Genomic DNA, 20,152 nt, shown 5'->3' on the forward strand with positions numbered 1-20,152 from the left:
AGGTTTCCAAGAAAGAAAATTCTTAGAATATTCACCATGGAAGTAAAAAAAATCTGGGTTTTGAATGTCATGAGGTAAGTAACAGATTGTGAACTATCTATTATAGGGTGACCATACGTGCCATTTTCCCAGGATGCGTCCTAGCCAGGATTTCTATATTGCCTAAAATATCTAGGTTTTGGTTTTGTTTGCGTGTGCAGACCGATTGGTGTATGACATCAAAGTCCTGGGAAAATGGCACGTATGGTCACGCTAATCTATTAAATACAAAACTCTCATTTTAAATGAATATACAAGGAAGACCATTGTATGTGTTTACTAGCTAACAGCAACAACCTCATACTAAGTGGATGCTTTATAAAGACACCACATCCACCTGTCATGTAAAAGGGTTAATACACAGTCATCCATGGCACCATTTGAACAGATGCTTTTTGATCTGGGCTGGGGAGCTCTATTTGCTAAATGACTGTTAAATCTTCTCTGGTGATTTTAGGAGTGGGGAGGTTGGGTGGCGGGTGTTTTCAACAAAGGCTTATGTAGAAAAGATGCCCTAAATGTGTGTTCATGTGGGTTAATGCTCGAAGACAGAGCCATTAAAGTTTTACCATGACAGCAATATTTTATTGAGCAGCTTTCTCTGGACTGAGAGATGCCAGAAGTTGAGGCATAAATCTTGCGGCAAATGCAGACCTCCTTATTTGTTTGTGTGAAAAATATGTTTTCTTTGACATGAGCTATCAGAACTCAGCGTGCTTATATACAGCTCATATTATAAATGATTGGGCTAATTTATATATTATATTATTTTATATTTTAGGATATTTTAAATACTAATATATATTATGTTTTGTTGGATTGGGTTTGTGTTTTTACAATTAACTAAAAGCGAAATAGTTCAACCAAACACGAATCGTCATTATGTCATCATCAGTGTCTTTCTGAACATGTATGACTTTCTTAGACATTCACAATGGGCTTGCAACTACACGAGGGTGAGTAAATGATGACAGAATTTTCATTTTTGGATGAACTACCACTTTAAAATGTGTTTGCTATTATAGCAAAAGTAAATATGATCTCTAATGACTCATAAAGATGTTGATGGGCCTTCTTTGATGGTGCAGAAGGAACTCTATCTCACTGTGCATCATTCAATCTCTATGGCAGGGTTCCAGTTTCATAAAAGTGCTCCAGCATGTGCAACCTCATGGGATCAAGCAAAAGGATGCTGTACCAGAGGAGAGAGCGAACCGATTACATGATGGACCTACACCGCTCTCTACCAGGGACCTCGCTGACCCACCCTCCCCCATCCAGAGGCAAATGGAAAGAGAAGGTCTGGTTATTTCTGTGATGTCTGTCCATTAATTGTTAATGCCTTTGAATTGGCTGACTGAGCTTTGCTGAGCCTGAGCTGGTTAATTAGACCTAAGGGACGGAGCAAGAGAGAACAAAATTGACAAAGAGAAGTGGCATTATCTACAGTATGCACAGTAGATCTCACCAGGTTGGATGGGGAAAGAAATCTATGTGTCTAATGTTATAACTCTCACGCAGTGTCAGAAAGTAACTGTTAAGGGAAACATTTGATATGGAATTGATAGGTATTGATATTATTTATATATGAATTGATATGTATTCAATTAAATACAGTGGTGGGCCGTCAGGGCCAGCAAAGCGTTGTCTGCTGGCCTAAACACTATCAGAATCACTGATTTAGTTTTAATATATTTTTCCATGAATGTGTATTAAATTATTTCCAATAGTCTATTCTCTTCAGTTCATAGCTTTTCTCTTGGTTGCACTGCTTCCAGCAGTGTATGTTTATATTAGAGCTTTTATCCAATCATATTTCAGCAATCGTGTTGCCAGGGTCAAAGAAATCTGCCTTAAGGCCTTCAGAATCAACAGTGCAGGCGTCTGTTAGCTTAAATCAATGGCAATGAAACCGTTGCTTTAACCAATCAGATTTCGAGTTGGCAGCACCAGGGCCATCTAGCTGGCTAATAATAACGTCAGCATTTTCTCGTCCTTTGATTGGATGGTCAGCATACTAGCTAGCAAACAGCATCACTGTAAATAATTTTATTAAAACTTAGTAAAACTTTTATTACTGTTTCTCAGGTTTAGATTTTCAGTGCATTTTGAAAAAATATTTGCCTACTATATTTAGTAAATCTAAAAACAGTAGTCCTAATGACTGCGAAAAACAACCACACACCTCCTCGGCACCGGCTCTGTGAAAGACTCGTGAAGATGAAAAACCACTAGAGTATGGTAGGTTAATTTTCATTTTTGACTCTTTTATCGCTTGATGCGTTGTATGCTGAAGTTATTTGCGCGATATAAAGCCAGGTTTAAGTTTCCGTAAAAATATCTCAGTTTCCCGGGTGGAGCTGTATTAACCGGTCTTTTCCTCCGAGGCAGACCAGCGGTGAGATGAGAGTCACAGAGGTACGTTAAAACACATCTATACACTTTTCTTCATCGTCTTGTGTGAATTATTTTAATGTTACTTGCTCACTTTCCTAGTAAAGCTGTGCTAACCAGTATTTTCCTCCCGCAGTGCGCTGGCAGACCGGCGGGGAGACTCGTGAAGACGAAATAAAGCAGTAAGAGAACATTAAATGTAGGACACCACTGAAGGCCTAGGTGTAAAATGCACGGCCCGCCACTGATTAATTAACAGTTTTATTCAGCAAGGACGCATTAAACTGATCAAAATTGACAGTAAAGACTATATTTATAAAGAGTATATTTCAAATAAATGCTGATGAACTTTCTATTCATCAAATAATTTCTTAAGCAGCAAATCAGCATATTGATTTCTGAAGGACCATGTGACACTGAAGACTGGAGTAATGATGCTGAAAATTATGCCATCCCGAAAATAAATTAAAAATAACTTATTATTACCTCGAACTTATTAAATATTATTATTATAGTTATTTTAAATTGTAACAGTATTTTACAATATCACTGTTTTTACTGTATTTTTCACTCTCAGAAAAAAAGGTACAAATTTTAGATACTAACATGTAACTTTAAAGTAACAATATGGACACTTAAGGTACAGAGGTGTACCTTTTGAAAAGGTACCACCCCAGTGACAGCTTTTGTACCTTTTCTTCTGAGAGTGTTGTTCAAATAAATACAGCCTTGTTTAGAGTATAAGAAATTATGTAGAAAGTATGTAGAAAAATTCTACAGTCCCCAAACATTTGAATGGTAGTGTATACACTATTTTATATACTAATTTTGCTCCCATATTTAGAATTATGGGGGCCCCAGTTTGTGAACTTCGGATCTTGCTCTAATCTGATGGTTTGCGTAATTCTGTGTTTTGTAGGTTTTTGCACAGTGGGTGGCATTTTCTTAAGCGTGCATTTAAAACGTTCCCACTAAATATTTTATTTCAGCTATGCATTCAGTCTGCACTGTCTGCACGATATTTCCTTAATAATCTTAATTATTAATAAGATTTATTAATAATCCACAACCATTTGTATGCTCTACTTCACTACATTTTAAATCCAACTGCAAAATAATTTGAATGTTTTAAAAGAGTATCTTGCAAGAGAACAACACAGAATCAAAGAATGCAGTCTTATTATCTTGCCATAAACATCAGTGCACTGGCAAATCTCCCGCTGTTGGGAGCACACAGGAGAGCGCTATAAAAGGAAGACTGTGGTCTTAAAGCATGTACCCTGTATTTCTTCTTTTGGAATATTTCTAGAATCTTGTCGTCTCTCGGTCAGCGTGTTGCCATGGAATTCCCTGAGTGCCGCTCCCTCTCCTTATGTCACACAGTCAGAGTGAGTCAGTATTTTTCCACAGTAAGACATACAGAATATGCAGCTGCCGTCAGTCTTAGCGGGCACACGGATGATGTGCACAGTTTGGAATGTCCCGTGGACTTTGCAACATACTTAAAACGTTGACCTTGGCAAAAAATATTCAAGAAGATGCATATTTTAGGTGCCTGAAAATGCATTTTTCAGAATCTGTGAGTTCAGCGATTAATATTTATGGTAACATTTGATGATTTTACCTCTATCACAGCTGCTGATGATGTGAAATGTTGTGGATGACTTCATCCCAGACCTATTCCCCATAAGGCACTGCTGCTTCTACACCACATGGTCTGCTAACAAAGCACCAGAGATTAAAGAGCTGTCAGTTCGGGGCTTTAATCTCCTAAAGAGGGACCGCTGGGGCACACAGGCACGTCACAGCACATAATTCCTGTCACTGCCTGTTGTCTGAAGGAGGGATGGCAGTGACAGCATTCATGCACGACTTAGAAGGATGATGCTTTTTGCTTATTAACAAAAGACTCAGACTGTACGTGTTTTCATATCGGTTCCCTGAGAGATAGTAGGAGTGGCCACGTAACAAGAGTCCCTCTTGGGCAGTTCAGCCAGATCGTTGTGCAAACACAGCAGGCCCACTGGGGTTAACTCAGCCATGTAATGGCACCACAGTGGAATAATGGGCAGCCGTGCTCGAGTTTGTTTTTGCTTGCCTTGTAAAATGATTCTGAACTGCGAGGACACGTACCTTGGGAAGGAACCTCTCAGTCTGGTTCAGTGTACGATCAGACCGCCGTTCGCAGCATTAGAACCATACATCTCCCTCTTAGAGCACGTTTGCACATATGCCAAAAGTGGGCCAAAGATCACAATCCCAACACACATCTCCACTCATTCAATTTACACTCAGCCGATTCCAATTAGCCCAGGGCGTGGAAACAGAAGAGATTAGAGGGGAGAGGGAAAAAATTGGTGTCTCCAGAATCTTTGCACTGTCCTCATTTGAGGAAATGAAGCATGGCCTCGGCTTGACCCGTCTCCCTGGGCGCTCAAGCAAATGGAGTGAAGCGTGCAGATGTTCGACAGCGCTAAAATATACGTGTAGGTTGACTATATAAGAGTGCACTGACAGAACTGGATCAGTTGCCTTTGCCAGGGGACAAGAGCCACGCTGCAGTGACAGAAATGGCTCATGAATGGCCACACACTGCATGCATACACTCTATTTTACATATACAGCATTAAGTCTCAGAAAGCCTACTTGCTCATTGCTGTTGTCCATCTCTCAACCCCGATACCAGAATGAACACTTCTGAGTCTTAAGCTGAGTCCTACTCTTAAATGAACTACTCATGGAGCCTGAAGTAGAGATGGCCCCTGGAAATCAGGTTAATGAGAGTTCAGTTGGTGTTACCTATACTGTATACAAGCAGACCAGTGACATTTAAGTCTATATTTTTTTCTTACATTTATTTGTTTTACTTTTTTAGCATTTTTTGTCCTCTCCAATAATTAAAAAAAACTGTTTATTCATACAATGATTTGATTAAACCTCTTATCTATGATGAACATTTTAAAATTAAAATGTATTTTATATATTTTTTTAGGGACAATGTAAAAAATGTCAGCACAGCTGCCCTGATATTATAATGAAGAAAAAAAAAGCTTAATTATAAGAAAAGCTATATAGCTTATAATTAATTATAAGAATACAATTCTTGAAAAGACAATCTAATCAAATACAGTATTCTTGCATAGTCATTTATTATTATTTCTTTAAAAAAAACTGCTGCTTATTAAAATTTGAAAACAATTGTGCAACTCCCCAATATTTATTTGTATGAAAATATATGTGTATATATATATATATATATATATATATATATATATATATACACACACACAGTATATATACATACACGGTATATACAGTATATACAATATATACAGTATATACAGTGTATACACACAGACACACACACACACACACACACACACACACATGCACAAACAAATAATTCACAAAATGTATTTGAGAATAATGATTAATATGTAAACATCTACTAATGACCTAGAAAAAAAGGAAGTTTGAGTTGTTTCTTTAAAATTTTGTTTCTTTTGCATTGATAATAGACTTGACATACATATTTGCCTAATTCAGTCATATTTAGTTCATCGTGTTCTTAAGACACGGTCATGCATGAGCTAAAAGGTTAGATTAGCACTGCCTTGTGGTTAAAAATAAAATTATATTCATAAATGTGACACTAAGTCTGTTTAAATGATCACAAACCCTGGTGACCACTATCCTCATTTGAACCGGACTTATGTGATGTTAAAATACTGTCTGGATCACACTTTTACACTCTGAGATTGTTCTCTTCTCACAACACATCTTTTTTAGATTCTCAAAGGAGAATAGCAAGAGTGTTTAGAGCAGCAAGTGGTTTTACAAGCCAGAACCCATCATTTATTCTCTCCTGTGATATGTCCCTTCATAGTCCATATGCCCATAAATATAGCATAAATCCCCATTTCAGATCCAGATATAAGGTTCAAATTCATGCATTTGCCGTATTTAGATTAAAGAGCCATTAAGCTTTGCCATATATGCAGATTCACGGTCATTGTGTCAGACTTGGTCAGAGTAGCACTTTACCTCAGATGTGTACATTTAAGCAGAGTATTGGTCAATGTGATCCCATATGTATTTAGAAATGGAGATTTGTGGCGGGGCTGAGAGAGTGGATTATTTTTGGCAGATTAGAGTGTCATCTGCTGCGGGTTCAACCGGCGTAGAGAGCAATCATGTGAATGTGTGGCTAGGCAATGGGCATCAGGATTACCAATCTTAATCTTAGAGAGTGAGCCATTATCCACTGCATTAGTCTCATTGTCCCCAGAACCACTCATGGCATCTTTGTTTGGTAAAAGTGTGACTGCTGTACGGTCCGATACGCACAGGTCTATTAAGTGCATAAAGATGCATTGGCTTCGATTATAATGCCTGGTTGGGTTTCACTTGCAATACACAGATAGGTCTGGACAGAGTGAAGTCAAAGTGTGTAAAAAGAAGAGCTACATTCTTTCCCTTAGTGGGGGGAAAAAAATGCAGATTCCCTTAGTTGGGAGAAAAAGACCCTCATGTGTTCCATTATTTAGCTGAGAATGAGCATTTGATGCTTTTTGCAGTGATTTGGGAATGCGGATCAAAAGATGAGACTGTGCTCATTGTGCTAGTGGTCTTGTTGTACTAAAGCTGTGTTATGGCTTACTTTTACAAAAGAGATACCAGATCTGTTAAAAGACAGCTGTCTCTCTCAGTAGGACGGGGAAAAAAAACATCTAAGATTGTTTAGGATGAATTGCTTGTATTCCTCATTTGTAAGTTGCCTTTGATACATCTACAAAATGAATAAATGTTAATGTAATATTTGTTAAGAAAAGCCCCCAAATGAAGATCTTTTGACCACATTAGATTACATGTGATGAAAGCACTGAATAAACATAAAAAGTGTTTTTAGAAGTCAATCTATTGTTTTTATTTAAATATCATAGAAGATAATCCTATGACCTGCCTACAGTCAACAGCAGTCGTTCAATCGAGTCTGTCAAGCTGTTCGAAACTTGGGGGCCGTTCACATGAGAAACATTCTTGTTTATTGTCTGATCTTTTTTAATTGTTGGTCTGTGTAAACATGCAGCTGTTGTGCAGTCCTGCTGTTTTTCAGCATCTCAAGCCATGAGTGTCGTGTTTCTAAGACACTGTGTAAAGTTAACAGCAGTTCACCTCTAAATCTTGAAACCATTCAGTTGTCTAAAGCTGTTTTGCTTCCCTTATTCTTTAGCTTGCAAAAACATAAAGGTGATCATTCAAGCTTGTATGGCTCTTACAGTAAGAAAAACTCTTATTGTGAACTTTAGGTACAGCGGTACAGAACCCTGCATATGGCTGCTTGCAGAAAAATAGATATTGTGGTCACAAATTAAGAATTCGCTCCCACAACTTATTAATTTGTGGCCATGTTTTATTAATTTGTTCCCTCATTTTGGTTAAACTGTGGTCATGTTGTAGTAATTTGTTACTGGTTTTAATCATGGCACGATTTAACTAAAATGAGGGAACAAATTAGTACAAAGTGGTGATTTTTTTTTTTACATTAATTAATGAGAACAAACTCTTAATTCATGGCAACAATGTGTTTTTATTTTCCCTGCATGTCATGTGCAGGGCTTCATAATGGGGTGAAGGGACATGATTAATTATTGTTTTTTTTTTAATCATAATATCATAATTTATTATTGTATTAGTACATTCTAAAACTAAATTAATGTTATATTGTTACTGTAATCAGTAATTGTTATTATGTAAACAAAAACTTGCCAAAACCATGACACACACCCAATTGAAACACACAAATGACATTAAAGCTGTCTAAAAATCCTCTACTTTATTCAATAAGATGTTTTGTAAAACATTCAATAAAAAATCTAATCACTTATTGCTTTTTATTAAACTAGTACTTGATCTTATGCATATTTTCTCAAAGCATTCTCATATGTAATACACCTCTAGATAATTAGACAGGTTTCTACTGTTTGAATATATAAAAACATGAACAAATCAAAAGTCATAAATTAACCCCACACCCTAGCCATAAATGCAGATTGAGCTATTAATCTAAGAAAAAAAAAAGCCTTGGCCAGTGCACAACCTCTCCGTTTGCATATCCATTCAATGCTTAAGGGTGCTGATGGTTTACTAGTCCCTCACAACACACATACATTCTTTTTAAGGAAATTGTGTACAAGGCAGTATTCGATGGTGACCTGGCAAGATGCGATTTTTTTTAATCCTTTAGCTTTCAAGGAAGGAAGGGTGCAGTTGAACAACAGCAGGTCCATTGTAGCTTCTAAAGCAGTCGGCGCTGACAGCTTCGGTAGTGAATCAAACCATAAATATATAAATTAATGCTCATAAATAAGTTAATAAATTAAAACGATCTGTACGTGTTTAAAAACTGTAAGTCTGTAAGTGAGAGTGCTGAGTGTGGTGTAAATAGTGCACGGGCCTGCAGGAGAACTGAACATGCTGCGTAAAAGAGGGAAACTCACAGATTTGCAGCCTTCGCCTTTTTGAGCCATTCTTTTGCCATTTCTTTTCGCCTCTGTCATGCGGTATGTTGTCTAACAGGCCTTTTCTGGCATTTCGATGTCGACACTACATGCTTGAACTCAAGATCAAGCGTGCAAGCAGCGGCGACAACACTGAAGTCGAATAGGCAAGAGAAATTCCACTAACTGCATATAAAGATACATTGATGGTTATAAATATCATAGTAATGCATGTCAAAGTGTCAAGTTCTGCAAGTGACTATATAGAGCTAATGTGTGTGCGAGTGTGTGTTTTGTTGTGCAGTGGATGCTAAACTGCTGTACATTCATGGTGAGGGAATGAAACAGAAAGAGCAAGCGCCGTGTGATCCTGTCAGGCCTGGTGGAGGCTCAGACGGAGGGCTGGGGCGACCGCTGCTGCTGCTGCTGCTGCTGCTGCTGCTACTCTTCTATAGAAGCACACACTTGCCCTTCTCTACCCATGGATTGTTCTTCATCAGCTCAGGATTCAGGAAAGGGTCCTCAGGCACACACTCCTCGATCCACTTCACCAGGCTGAGAAGAGGAAGAAAGTTTCCTCATCATTCTGGGACACAATGCTAACTGCGTAATCTATTTAAAGTAACAAACCTTGCATTTGGTGCAAAAATGAGTACTATTTAGGAGTAAATAGAGCAGAGAATTGCTCTGGATGCGTGTGACTTTGAACATGGATGCTGAGTGTTAAGGAATCAGGGCCATGCAAGAACCGCACCCATGCTGAACAAATGATAAATGAGGGTGATAATCACGTAACTCTTTGCTGAAGCACCGTCCATCACGGGCGATTAATAGAAATGGTGTGTCAAAGATGAGAGTGATATTCTTAGACTCATGCTAGACTCCATCCAAACCCAGATGCAATTAAGTCATCATGACCCAACATTATGTCTCCACAACTGCTTATTCAGCTAAACTGCACAATAACACTGAAGGAACCACTATGCTGGCGTAAACTGGGCTGTTCACTACTGGCCGGTAATAGGTAATTTGTAACAGAGAAATTACCATTGTGAATATTTCAGGAAGAGAACCCTGGGACGCAGGGAAATGAGATGTCACTGTAATGTGACAGTGGCGGGTGTGACTAAGAGGCCACGCTTGCTCTCAAATTGGAGAGTAAAGCACCAGAGATCTGAGAGCATTAGCTTTGTCCTGAACAATCACCAAGAGGACCTGGCCTCTGGGCAGCCTAATTTGTGACATGAGGTGAAACTGAAAATTCAGAAATAACTGCAGTGAGTTCATGGTGGCATAAGGGTTATTCAATCAGGAAACAGTTCCACTGACAAAATTGATTAGATTGCTCTCCACAACAGGAACTATGAGGTATGAACTATGGTGAGTGGATAAGTTAGGCCAAAAGCACATTTTTTTTTAGCATATTAGATGACTATTTACCAAATTAGAAATACTAATTCAAGCCATTTTATTATTATTATATTCATTATTTACTTGTATTACTTATATTTACCTACTTATAGCTTAAAGCATCCGCTAAAAATAGTCCATTACAACATTACAACAAAAAAGTGGGACAGATAACACAACAATATTAATATATATTGTTGAGGTTTTATGTTCACCATATACACTACTATTCAAATTTGACAGTAAAGACATTTTACATTACAAAAAGATCTCAAATAAATGCTGTTCTTTTGAACTGTTCTTTTTCTAATCCATTACAGTTTCCAAAAAATATATTAAACAACTGTTTGCAAAATTGATAATAATAAGAAATATTTCTTAAGCAGCAATTCAGCATAAATAAAATTATTTCTGAAGGAACATGTGACACTGAAGACTGAAATAAGATCCTAAGAATAAATTACACTTTAAAATATATAAAACAGAACATTTAAATTCTACATTTTAAATTCTAATTCGGTTTCACAATATTTGTATATTTTTAACAAATAAATGCAGCTTTGGTGAGAATAGGAGACTTTTTTTAGAAATATTAAAAACCTTTGCACTGTAGTTTATACTGAAATATTACCCTTTTAAAGTGCAATTTTTTTACCCACAGCAAAGAGTCACAAAATTGCTCCAGTTACCTATAGTCTTAATTTGCATTAGTATGCACAGAGAAAGGTCACAGACTAATATGAGAAATGAACCTAGAACTAATATATTGTCAAAACAACCACTAAATGTATAGTTTAGAAGTCATCATAACAAAACATTGACTGGTAAATGCCATTTTGACCAATTACAATCAAGTATTTGTGTAATAAAAGGACAGAATACACGGGTGATGTTCTAATGACTTGCTGTTAGGTTTCTCTGTACTTGATTATGTGACGAAAAGCAACAAAAATAGAAGAAGTCATTATCTTTTCTGTTGTGATATGGGGCGACAGCGTAAAATATATGGGTTGGAACAGAGACTATCACAGTGTGAAGAACAAAAGAGAGAACACTCACTCTGTCACTGTCTTTGAGGATTTCTCCCGTTTGAAGGCCAGCTGATACTTGAGGCTTTCTACCTCCTTCTTCATCTGGGGCAAGTCCATCTCATCCATGACTGCGGCTTGATGTGGAAGTGATCAAACTAAACCTAAACAAGAAAGAAGATTGTTTTTGCACATTGTGTCGAATTGTGCTGACTCAAAATGTAAATGTAACATACAAAAACATACATTTTATTTAGATTTATCTTGAACAGCTGATTTTGCATCAATCAATGAGGATTGCAATTAATAATCTTGTTAAATCAGCACCTCACACTGTTTGTATGTACTAAGGATTTATGAATGTGATTTGTATGCCCATGCTGAACTGTTTGCATATGTTCCATGATAGGAAAATAAACAAAGAAACCACTTTTTGTAATGTTTATTCAGTTGCTTTGACTATCTATCCCTTAAAAATATGTTTTATTTAATATAGTCTAAGGTTATAAGGCTAATTCATGCTGCATTTTATTTTTGACTCGAAAAACAAGTTAAATCACAAGTCACCACATGAATCACAGTTTAGATTACCTGACAAAACATTTCAACATTGAATATACTGCAACCGCACATATTCTGTTTTCTCCCCTCCCTATTTTGTTCTGGGATGTACTGCATGAATGTATTTGGCTTTCAAATAAATAAAGATTTCAGTAATTAGATGCTTGTCTAATGCTTCCTCCTCTCTGAACAGGAGTTAAGGGGGACCAGAGTTTGAGTCTGGAGAGTGTTGAGAGGAGTCCAGCGTTAGGGCATGTGTGAGCCAGAGAGCAGAGACAGTTCAGCATGCAGGTGTTCTGCTGCCTCTCTACATCCATCCCATAAAGGCTTTTAAGCACTTCCCAGCAACACCAGCCAGACACTGGAGCCTCGCACTCTAAAAGCTCTGATTTCACTATCTGAGACTAAGCACACTCAGAGCAGCTGGGAGATTGTGCTGTTTTTCAAATCAAACGTGATGCTCAGAAATGGTTGGGGGACAAAGATGTTTCGCAAACTGTAAAACTTCTCACTTCTTTCAAACCATTCGTTCATATGGAGATATTCACGAAATACTTTTTAAATGTGACATTGTGCACCAATACAATGGTAGCAGAAATCAGTTATTGCCAGAAGGTAAACACACTGATTTCAGTGCTTCACTGATGCCCTATACAAAAATATAATCAATAGTGTCCCAGAATATACAGCAGTTTGCCGCAAGCCATAAACCTCTTTTTTTCCCACACCCATTAGTCATGAACCAAATATTATTGATGCATCAAATCTTAGATTAAATGAATGAATGATACTATTCATCAGGTTTATGCTTTTGGTTTGTTCATAATATTATGTGTAGGCTATCAGTACAGTAGGACAGTGTAACATTTTAGATGGAAGACCAGGACGAACTTCCCAAGCCAAGTTCTTCATGTAGGTCGTTCAATGATGTAGGTCATCACCACATTGCATCTAAATAGCAAGGATTAAATTTCAGTTTGATTTTTTTTTTTAATTATTCAAAATGTAACAATTACTAAACTAAAGCACATATGATACTTGTATGTTGTGTCCTAACTGATACACTGGTGTGGAAAGAACTAAAAAAGAAGAGAAATCATATCTGTCAATAAATGTGATAACACAATTTCTGTAGCTACATGATCATCTGATGAAGACCAACACGACTTGCTGCATCTCAGTTACCTCCAATGGGTATATTTAGGTTTCCCAGAGCAGATAAAACTATTAGGAAGCTACTGCAGGCTGAGGCTGAATTGCAGGCTTCTTCATTTCCTCCTTCCTGTAAATATGGGCTACATTTAAATAACCCAGTGATTTTATTAATCAAAAAAGAGGGACGGATAAAAGCAGGACGCAGAAAATCGAAGTTTTATGTAACACCGGCAAAATCGCTAGCAGCCACAGCGGTGATGGAGGGAGTGGAAGAAACAATATTAAAACGCAAAAAATAAGAATGCATGGATATCAATAACTAACATGTCACGCTAACATCTTAAGTTATGTCAACTGTCATCAAGAGTCAATCACAGAAAAGATGAGATCGATATGAATTCACATTTGTGTCGCTTACCTCGGTTATGTATCTTTGGGTAAAACCCGAAGCCCGTCTTTGGTGCAGACTGTTCTTATCTATGGGAAATGTCCTCAGATTAATCAAAAACACACATACGCCTGTGTCTAACTGAAGAAAAACGACGGACGACTGTGTATGCGATGTAGACAGCCAAAGGACTGGACGGGGGAGACTGAAGGTAACGTTAGGCTCCGGCAGCAGCGGCAGAGGCGCCTGAAGCGATGCTGAAGAAGTTGAGCTGATGGCAGTGGTTACAGCCTAGTAAAGTGCAAGGACGCTGTTCAGCCGCTGCTGGGCCAATGTAGAGGAGGTGCTGGGGCAAATCTGTCTGGGAGGGGGGAATCGGAGGGCGGTTATATGCAGTTGAAGTCTAAATGCCTCTTCTGATGTTGGAGACAAAAGGACGCCCGATATCCCGTTGCCTATTCGCTAGAATTGTCAGTGTCGGTGTTTAGATTTTCCATACGCATTTGCTTCTAGGTACGTTTAGTCCACCATCTATGCCCTAATATGGAAAAATTGAGCTCCAATTTGAGATTAAGCGTTTTTGTTTAAGAAAACATTACATTATTTGTCTGTGCGATTTATTTATGTCCTTTTGCTTAATTAAATCACAAAGCAAGGATGCTTTTCTGAATAGCCTATATCGCACGAATCTCTTGCTTAAAAAACAAAAACAAAAAAAAGCAAGAAAAATCGGCCGGTTGTTTGTTTATTTTCTCTCCGCCAGATAAAATAGTTCCAGCCAAAACGCCGAGTTTTGCTTGTTGCCAAGCAACACGTAGTTTGAAAGGCGGGCTGGAGTGGCGTGTATTTTGACGCGGATTCACCGTCACCGAGCCTTTTCTGCTCAAAGCCTTCTGTAATCCGCTCCGGGTTTTTAATGTCCCGCGCATCGCTCATTAGCGCGAAACAGCGCTCGCTCGGTCCAAATCGTACCGGAGCGATAGGAAATGCTGACGATAAAAGACTTTCAAACAGCTTCTGGCTGTGGTCAAGAACATTGAAGGGATACAAACAGTGAACTTACTAAATATGAGCAATGTTGGAACGCCACTTATTAAACACATTTAAATTTACACTATACACTTATATAAAATATTTTTTTTTTTATAAATGAGTGTGTTGATCTAACAAACCCTGCCTTTATCCAACTAGGCTACACATCAATGAACGTGTAATAGAATGGTTTAGTGATATTCGTTGGCCAACACGAAAGTTAGCATCACCCTGGTCCCCTTGACCCAAAAAAAAAATCCACCTTATTCACCTTATACACGCGGAAGTAGCCTAAGCCTTTGGGCGAGACTTCCGGTTCATTAGCTGCTATAGGGAAATAACGAGAACAATAACAACATGCAGTAAACGTTTTTTTTTTGTTTGGACTACAAGTGTGTTCATAATAATAGATTAAAATAACAAGGTAATACACACCAATTTGCAATATCAAGCAACAAAACGAGCTGTTTTGTACAGCTAAAAATAGCTGGATGCAGATACGGATGCTCGACCGGAAGCCAGTCCCATAAAATTTACAAATGGCCGTGCCAACTTTTATGGCAAGAATAAGATCGATAGGATTTTTTCATTGGCTTTTAGGTTTTTGGACAAGTGAACACAACTTTTATGAATTTTTAAGCTGAAAAACAGTCGGCAGAAGTGAAAAAGTTAAATGCAGGCTTTAAAACTACACCACGGTCGCATGACCTCACTCACCATTGCTTATAAGGGTGATTCTTAGACTATGGGCACTTTTATGTTCTTTGGTCATATTTATAAAAATACATATAATTTTGGACAAATTCCTCTTTCTTAGTCAAACTAACAATAAAACCACCTTAAAAACTTTTTACTACCTTTCTATTATGATTTTTTCATACTTTTCAACCTCCTTATAGGTGTCAAAATCACTGTTTTCTCCTTGTCGCACACCCAGACTTTTAAACTTCAACAATGAAAATACAGTTTAAAAATATGACTTATCTGGTAACTATTAATGTACCTGAATTAAGCACTAGTAAAATAATTCAAATACATAATAGTATTTAATGTGAGACCACGCTCAATATTACTTTCTATACAAAATATAGCTGTCGCACAGTATTGGTGTCATTTCCACCACAACACTGTAATGTCCCTTTAAAAAGTTTGTGTGAAAGCGCAACGAGGCAGTGAAAACTGAGATGAGTTTTCATGTTTGGTCTGATGATATTTAATGTCCCCAACAACCTTTGTATTCCCATTTAGCCACAGTGACTGCTTTTTTCAAGACAAGCAAAAAAAAAAAAACCACACACATATAGGTGTATTAGTGATATATACAATATGTAGTAGAATAAAACGTGAAAATTACTTGATCTTGTGTAAACCAGAGATCTAATTTCAGACATTTAACCAAAAACCCATTCACTTAAGTATAATGAAACCAGAAGTGGGTTTCTAAGTTTTGGCCTACAAAAATATGTCATCCCTACAGCACTCTATGAGTATTTGTATTGTAGAGCTGGTGGACGAATTTTGCGGTAAATTGTATATAGGCCTACGTCATTTGCCCACGTGTCTCACCTCATATTTGTACACGCAAGAAAAGTATGGCTCTGGTTGTGAACAGCGTGACGCTGAAGATTTGTTGTCACAGCAAATGAGAAAAATTGGCCATGGAACATTACAAAATGGCAAACCTCTAGGGAATCACCAGTTTAAAAAACAAAACAAGAAAATGGTATATATTTGACCATCCTTCTCTGATAAGATGTCCTGTATCCATTTGTACACTGGTGCCTCCAACCTCATTTATCCATGCACAGCAGAGCCACAACTAAAACAATGTTCTTTTGTAAAACACTGGCAGTTTTATATTATATTTATATAACTGCTAGAGGGCCAAAAGTTACAGTGTAAACGATTGAGACTATGTGTTGTTTACTACTGTTCATTTATGCAAAACAGAAACATTTAACATATTTGAGCTATAGTTAGTTTGAATTATATTGCAAATGCTTTTGCACACAATTTGACATAAACCTGAAAGCACTGACAATAGTATTCCATCAAAGGTGGAAGGGCTGTAAACTGCTCACAGGGAGATTTAAAAGTTTGCCTGTTGGCTGATACAAGGGCATCTGTCATCTGCTCATCTCAGAGCAGCACTCATGTCAGTCTTCTGTGATATCACACCCAAGAGCAACATCAGGAGGTGTAAGATGAGGAGAGGTGCCTGCGGGACAGCAGGAGCAGCAGATCAGATGAGCCCCCTTTTGTTAGACCACTGTCACCATGCAATGCATTTTTGGCTAATGCTAAAAGAAACAAGGGATGTCTTGGTGAAAGACAGGCAAAAACATTGGCAACCAATGGCTGTTTCATAAAAACGTGGCAAGAAAAAAAAAACTTTCACCACAGAATCCATCTAAAATGAAAACTGCTTATATCATTAACTAAACAAAATCTGGTCGATAATGTGAATATGGAGAACAAAGTGAAACCAAAGTGAACCACGGCTAAAATACTGTAGACAAAACGTGATATAAATATAATTTAAAGTAGTAATACCTATGCTAAATATAGGCTTGATAAGATTAATGGTGTACCAGATTGTACATACGCACAATTCTAGAGGGATTAAACCATATTCTGAGAGTTGATTGCAAACCTCCAGTATAATATCTGTATCAGATCACAGTACTAGAACACCAAACCTATTATCAAATGTCATGACCAAACTATGAGAAGTGATTCTTATCCAAACTGACTGCTTTTTAAGTGTATTCAATACATTTAATCAGTATTATTAACATTGCTGCATTTAGACAATGCATTAACCAGTTTGAATTTGTGTTTCACAAACAGAAACAGACTAATAGCCACTGATCAGTTCTCCCTTCAGCCATTTACTTCCTAACTTTAGCACATCCTATTTTTATTCCATCCATCATTTATTACATGATGGGCATACAGGAAGAATGGAGCACTGCTCTGAATACGCTTAATGGATCCTGAATGAAGAGCTTCCTGCAATGGTTTGCCGATGGGGGTCAAGCTTTTGATGGGTAGCCGCTGGCTATTCTTTGGCTTAACAGTGCAAAGAGTAACTTAAGTGGCAGGTAGGACAGCAGTTCATAGAAGCAGTGATGCTTCATCAAAGAGAATTTACACAGATACCCTTTAATAGCCTGGGACCGCATTCTGAAGATAAAGACACGTCCCATGTGTCCTAAATTGATGGGTGTCCATGAGAAACTGCCATTAGTGCTTTAACACAAATGCAAGGGGCCGTAAGCTACTCTAATGGAGGTTGCAGCTGAAAGGAATCAAGACCGTAGCAGTCCAAGACATGTTATATTCACAACATTTCTGCATTTATTTTGGCCTTAAGTGGTTTACCTGTGTCTCTGAGAGCAGCATAATGGAGCATCTCCAGCCAGGTGAATGCAGGTCAAATCATTCATCTCTGCTCAAATGTGCATGACAATAACAATGCCAAAATATCATTATAATTTTATACATTTCAATGGATACAATTATAGGTATTATAACATTACTATACTTTTCCCAAAATACTACAATACAACAGGTGACAGAAATCAGAATACAGAGTTTACCGCACATGAAGAAATATTTCCAAAATATTTCACTGAAATATCTGTAAATGATAAAAACTACAAGGCAGAATTTAAAGGAATAATTTGCTGAAAATTCAAGATGTAGATGAGTTTGTTTCTTCATTACATCATTTGCTCACCAATGGATCCTCTGCAGTGAATGGGTGCCATCAGAATGAGAGTCCAAAGCTGATAAAAACACCAAATATCCACAACATGACCCCAGTCCATCAACTAACATCTTGTGAAAAACTGTGTGTTTGTAAGAAACAAATCCAGCATTAACTTTAAACCATCATTTCTGGCCAAAACACAAGTTTATAATCCATAATTAAGCAAAAGTCAATCCCCTGTTGTTCTCTCACATCAAAACCCACTGAACTGTTTTTGCTTGTAAACAGTGCTTGATCTGTTTCATACCTATTTCAATTAAATGAAATTCAAGTTTATTTGTATAACGCTTTTCATGATGCAAATCGTTGCAAAGCAGCTTTACAGAAAATTAAAGTTTTAGATAGCTTGAGATAGTCACCACTGATAAGCTATTACTTAGCAGTATCAGTGGTGACTATCAAAAGTTGATGTCCATATGGCAGAAATGTACAGTAAAAATCAAGTAGTTAGTTAATGTCATGTATTGCAAAATTTGGTAGTTTTGTATGTTGTCTGAGGGTTGGCATCATCTCTTCTCAGGTGTTCGGTCATCAGGTCTTTGTAAGGGCTGGATCCAAGGTAAGTGAGAAAAATGTTCCATCTAAGCAAAAAATGATGTGCTCAACCCAAGCAAAAGAATGAAATGTGCGTTTGATCAGATGTAACTGGAGTACAAGGTTATGAGATATGTTATGTGAATGCTTAGCTAAAGAGATGTGTCTTTAATCTAGATTTAAACAGAGAGAGTGTATCTGAACCCCGAACGTTATCAGGAAGGCTATTCCAGAGTTTGGGAGCCAAATGCGAAAAAGCTCTACCTCCTTTAGTGGACTTTGCTATAAATCATATTCTGAGTTGCATTATTTTTATTCATTTTGAGGAAAACTGAATCAGTGTTTTTGTTTTTTGTGAGTGAGATGAATTAATGCATATTCATATTTACTTTAGAACTACAGTAACATCTTCTGATTTCTCTCAACATGGGGTCAAGAGAGCTGTCAGTCAATAAACTGGAAAAAAGGTAACTTGCATTACTTATTTGAAAAAGTAACTCAGATATTCTCTTGTAAATTAAAAAGTAATGCATTACTTTACTAGTTACTTGAAAAAAGTAATCTGATTACGTAACTCGCATTACTTGTAATGCGTTAACCCCAACACTGGTTAGGTACGCAGGAGCTAACCCATTAAGGGCCTTATAGGTGAGTAATAATATTTTGTAACTGATACGGAACTTAATAGGTAGCCAGTGCAGAGACTGTAAAATTGGGGTAATATGATCATATTTTCTTGACCTGGTAAGGACTGTAGCCGCTGCATTTTGGACTACCTGTAGCTTGTTTATTGAAGATGCAGGACAACCAGCTATCAGTGCATTACAATAGTCCAGTCTCGAGGTCATGAATGCATGAACTAGCTTTTCTGCATCAGAAACAGGTAACATGTTTTGTAGCTTGGCAATGTTTCTAAGATGGAAGAATGCTGTTTTTGTAACATGGGAAATATGATTTTCAAAAGACAAGTTGCTGTCTTAATATAACACCCAGATTTTTGACTGTAGAGGAAGTAACAGTACATCAGTCTTTTTCACTGGAGAAAGCAATATGGATAGAAGACTTGTACTTTAGCTGGAATCAACAGTTTTAAGTAAATAGCATCTTGATGGAGTTGTTTCTTGCATACACACATCTTTTTGCTTGACAAGATGTTAATCGATGGTCTGGAGTCGTGTGGATTACTTGTGGATTATTGTGATGCTTTTATCAACAGTTTGGTCTCTCATTCTGATGGCACTCATTCACTACGGAGGATCCACTGGTGAGCAAGTTATGTAATGAAAAACTCATCTACATCTTGGATAGCCTAAGTATTTTTTTTTTTTGGGGGGGG

General features: G+C 37.4%; 1 protein-coding gene and 1 long non-coding RNA gene across 2 annotated transcripts; one reads left to right on the forward strand and one right to left on the reverse strand.

The window, feature by feature from the left end:
- The first annotated feature begins 66 nt into the window (after nt 1–66).
- On the forward strand, nt 67–15,557 carry LOC107654475 (uncharacterized). The gene is made up of 3 exons (XR_001630339.1): nt 67–78; nt 1,418–1,420; nt 15,238–15,557. It is a non-coding gene; the product is annotated as an uncharacterized LOC107654475 (long non-coding RNA).
- LOC107654474 (guanine nucleotide-binding protein G(I)/G(S)/G(O) subunit gamma-13-like) lies at nt 8,278–14,151 on the reverse strand. The gene is made up of 3 exons (XM_016441541.1): nt 13,506–14,151; nt 11,403–11,535; nt 8,278–9,488 (listed from the first exon to the last, which is right to left on the reverse strand). The coding sequence occupies exons 2-3, from the start codon at nt 11,498–11,500 to the stop codon at nt 9,383–9,385; spliced, it is 204 nt and encodes a 67-aa protein (XP_016297027.1). The 5' UTR covers nt 11,501–11,535; nt 13,506–14,151; the 3' UTR covers nt 8,278–9,382.
- Nucleotides 15,558–20,152: the final 4,595 nt, after the last annotated feature.

This window comes from Sinocyclocheilus anshuiensis, unplaced genomic scaffold (assembly GCF_001515605.1).
Source record: "Sinocyclocheilus anshuiensis isolate Anshui unplaced genomic scaffold, SAMN03320099.WGS_v1.1 scaffold419, whole genome shotgun sequence".
Lineage (NCBI taxonomy): Eukaryota > Metazoa > Chordata > Actinopteri > Cypriniformes > Cyprinidae > Sinocyclocheilus > Sinocyclocheilus anshuiensis.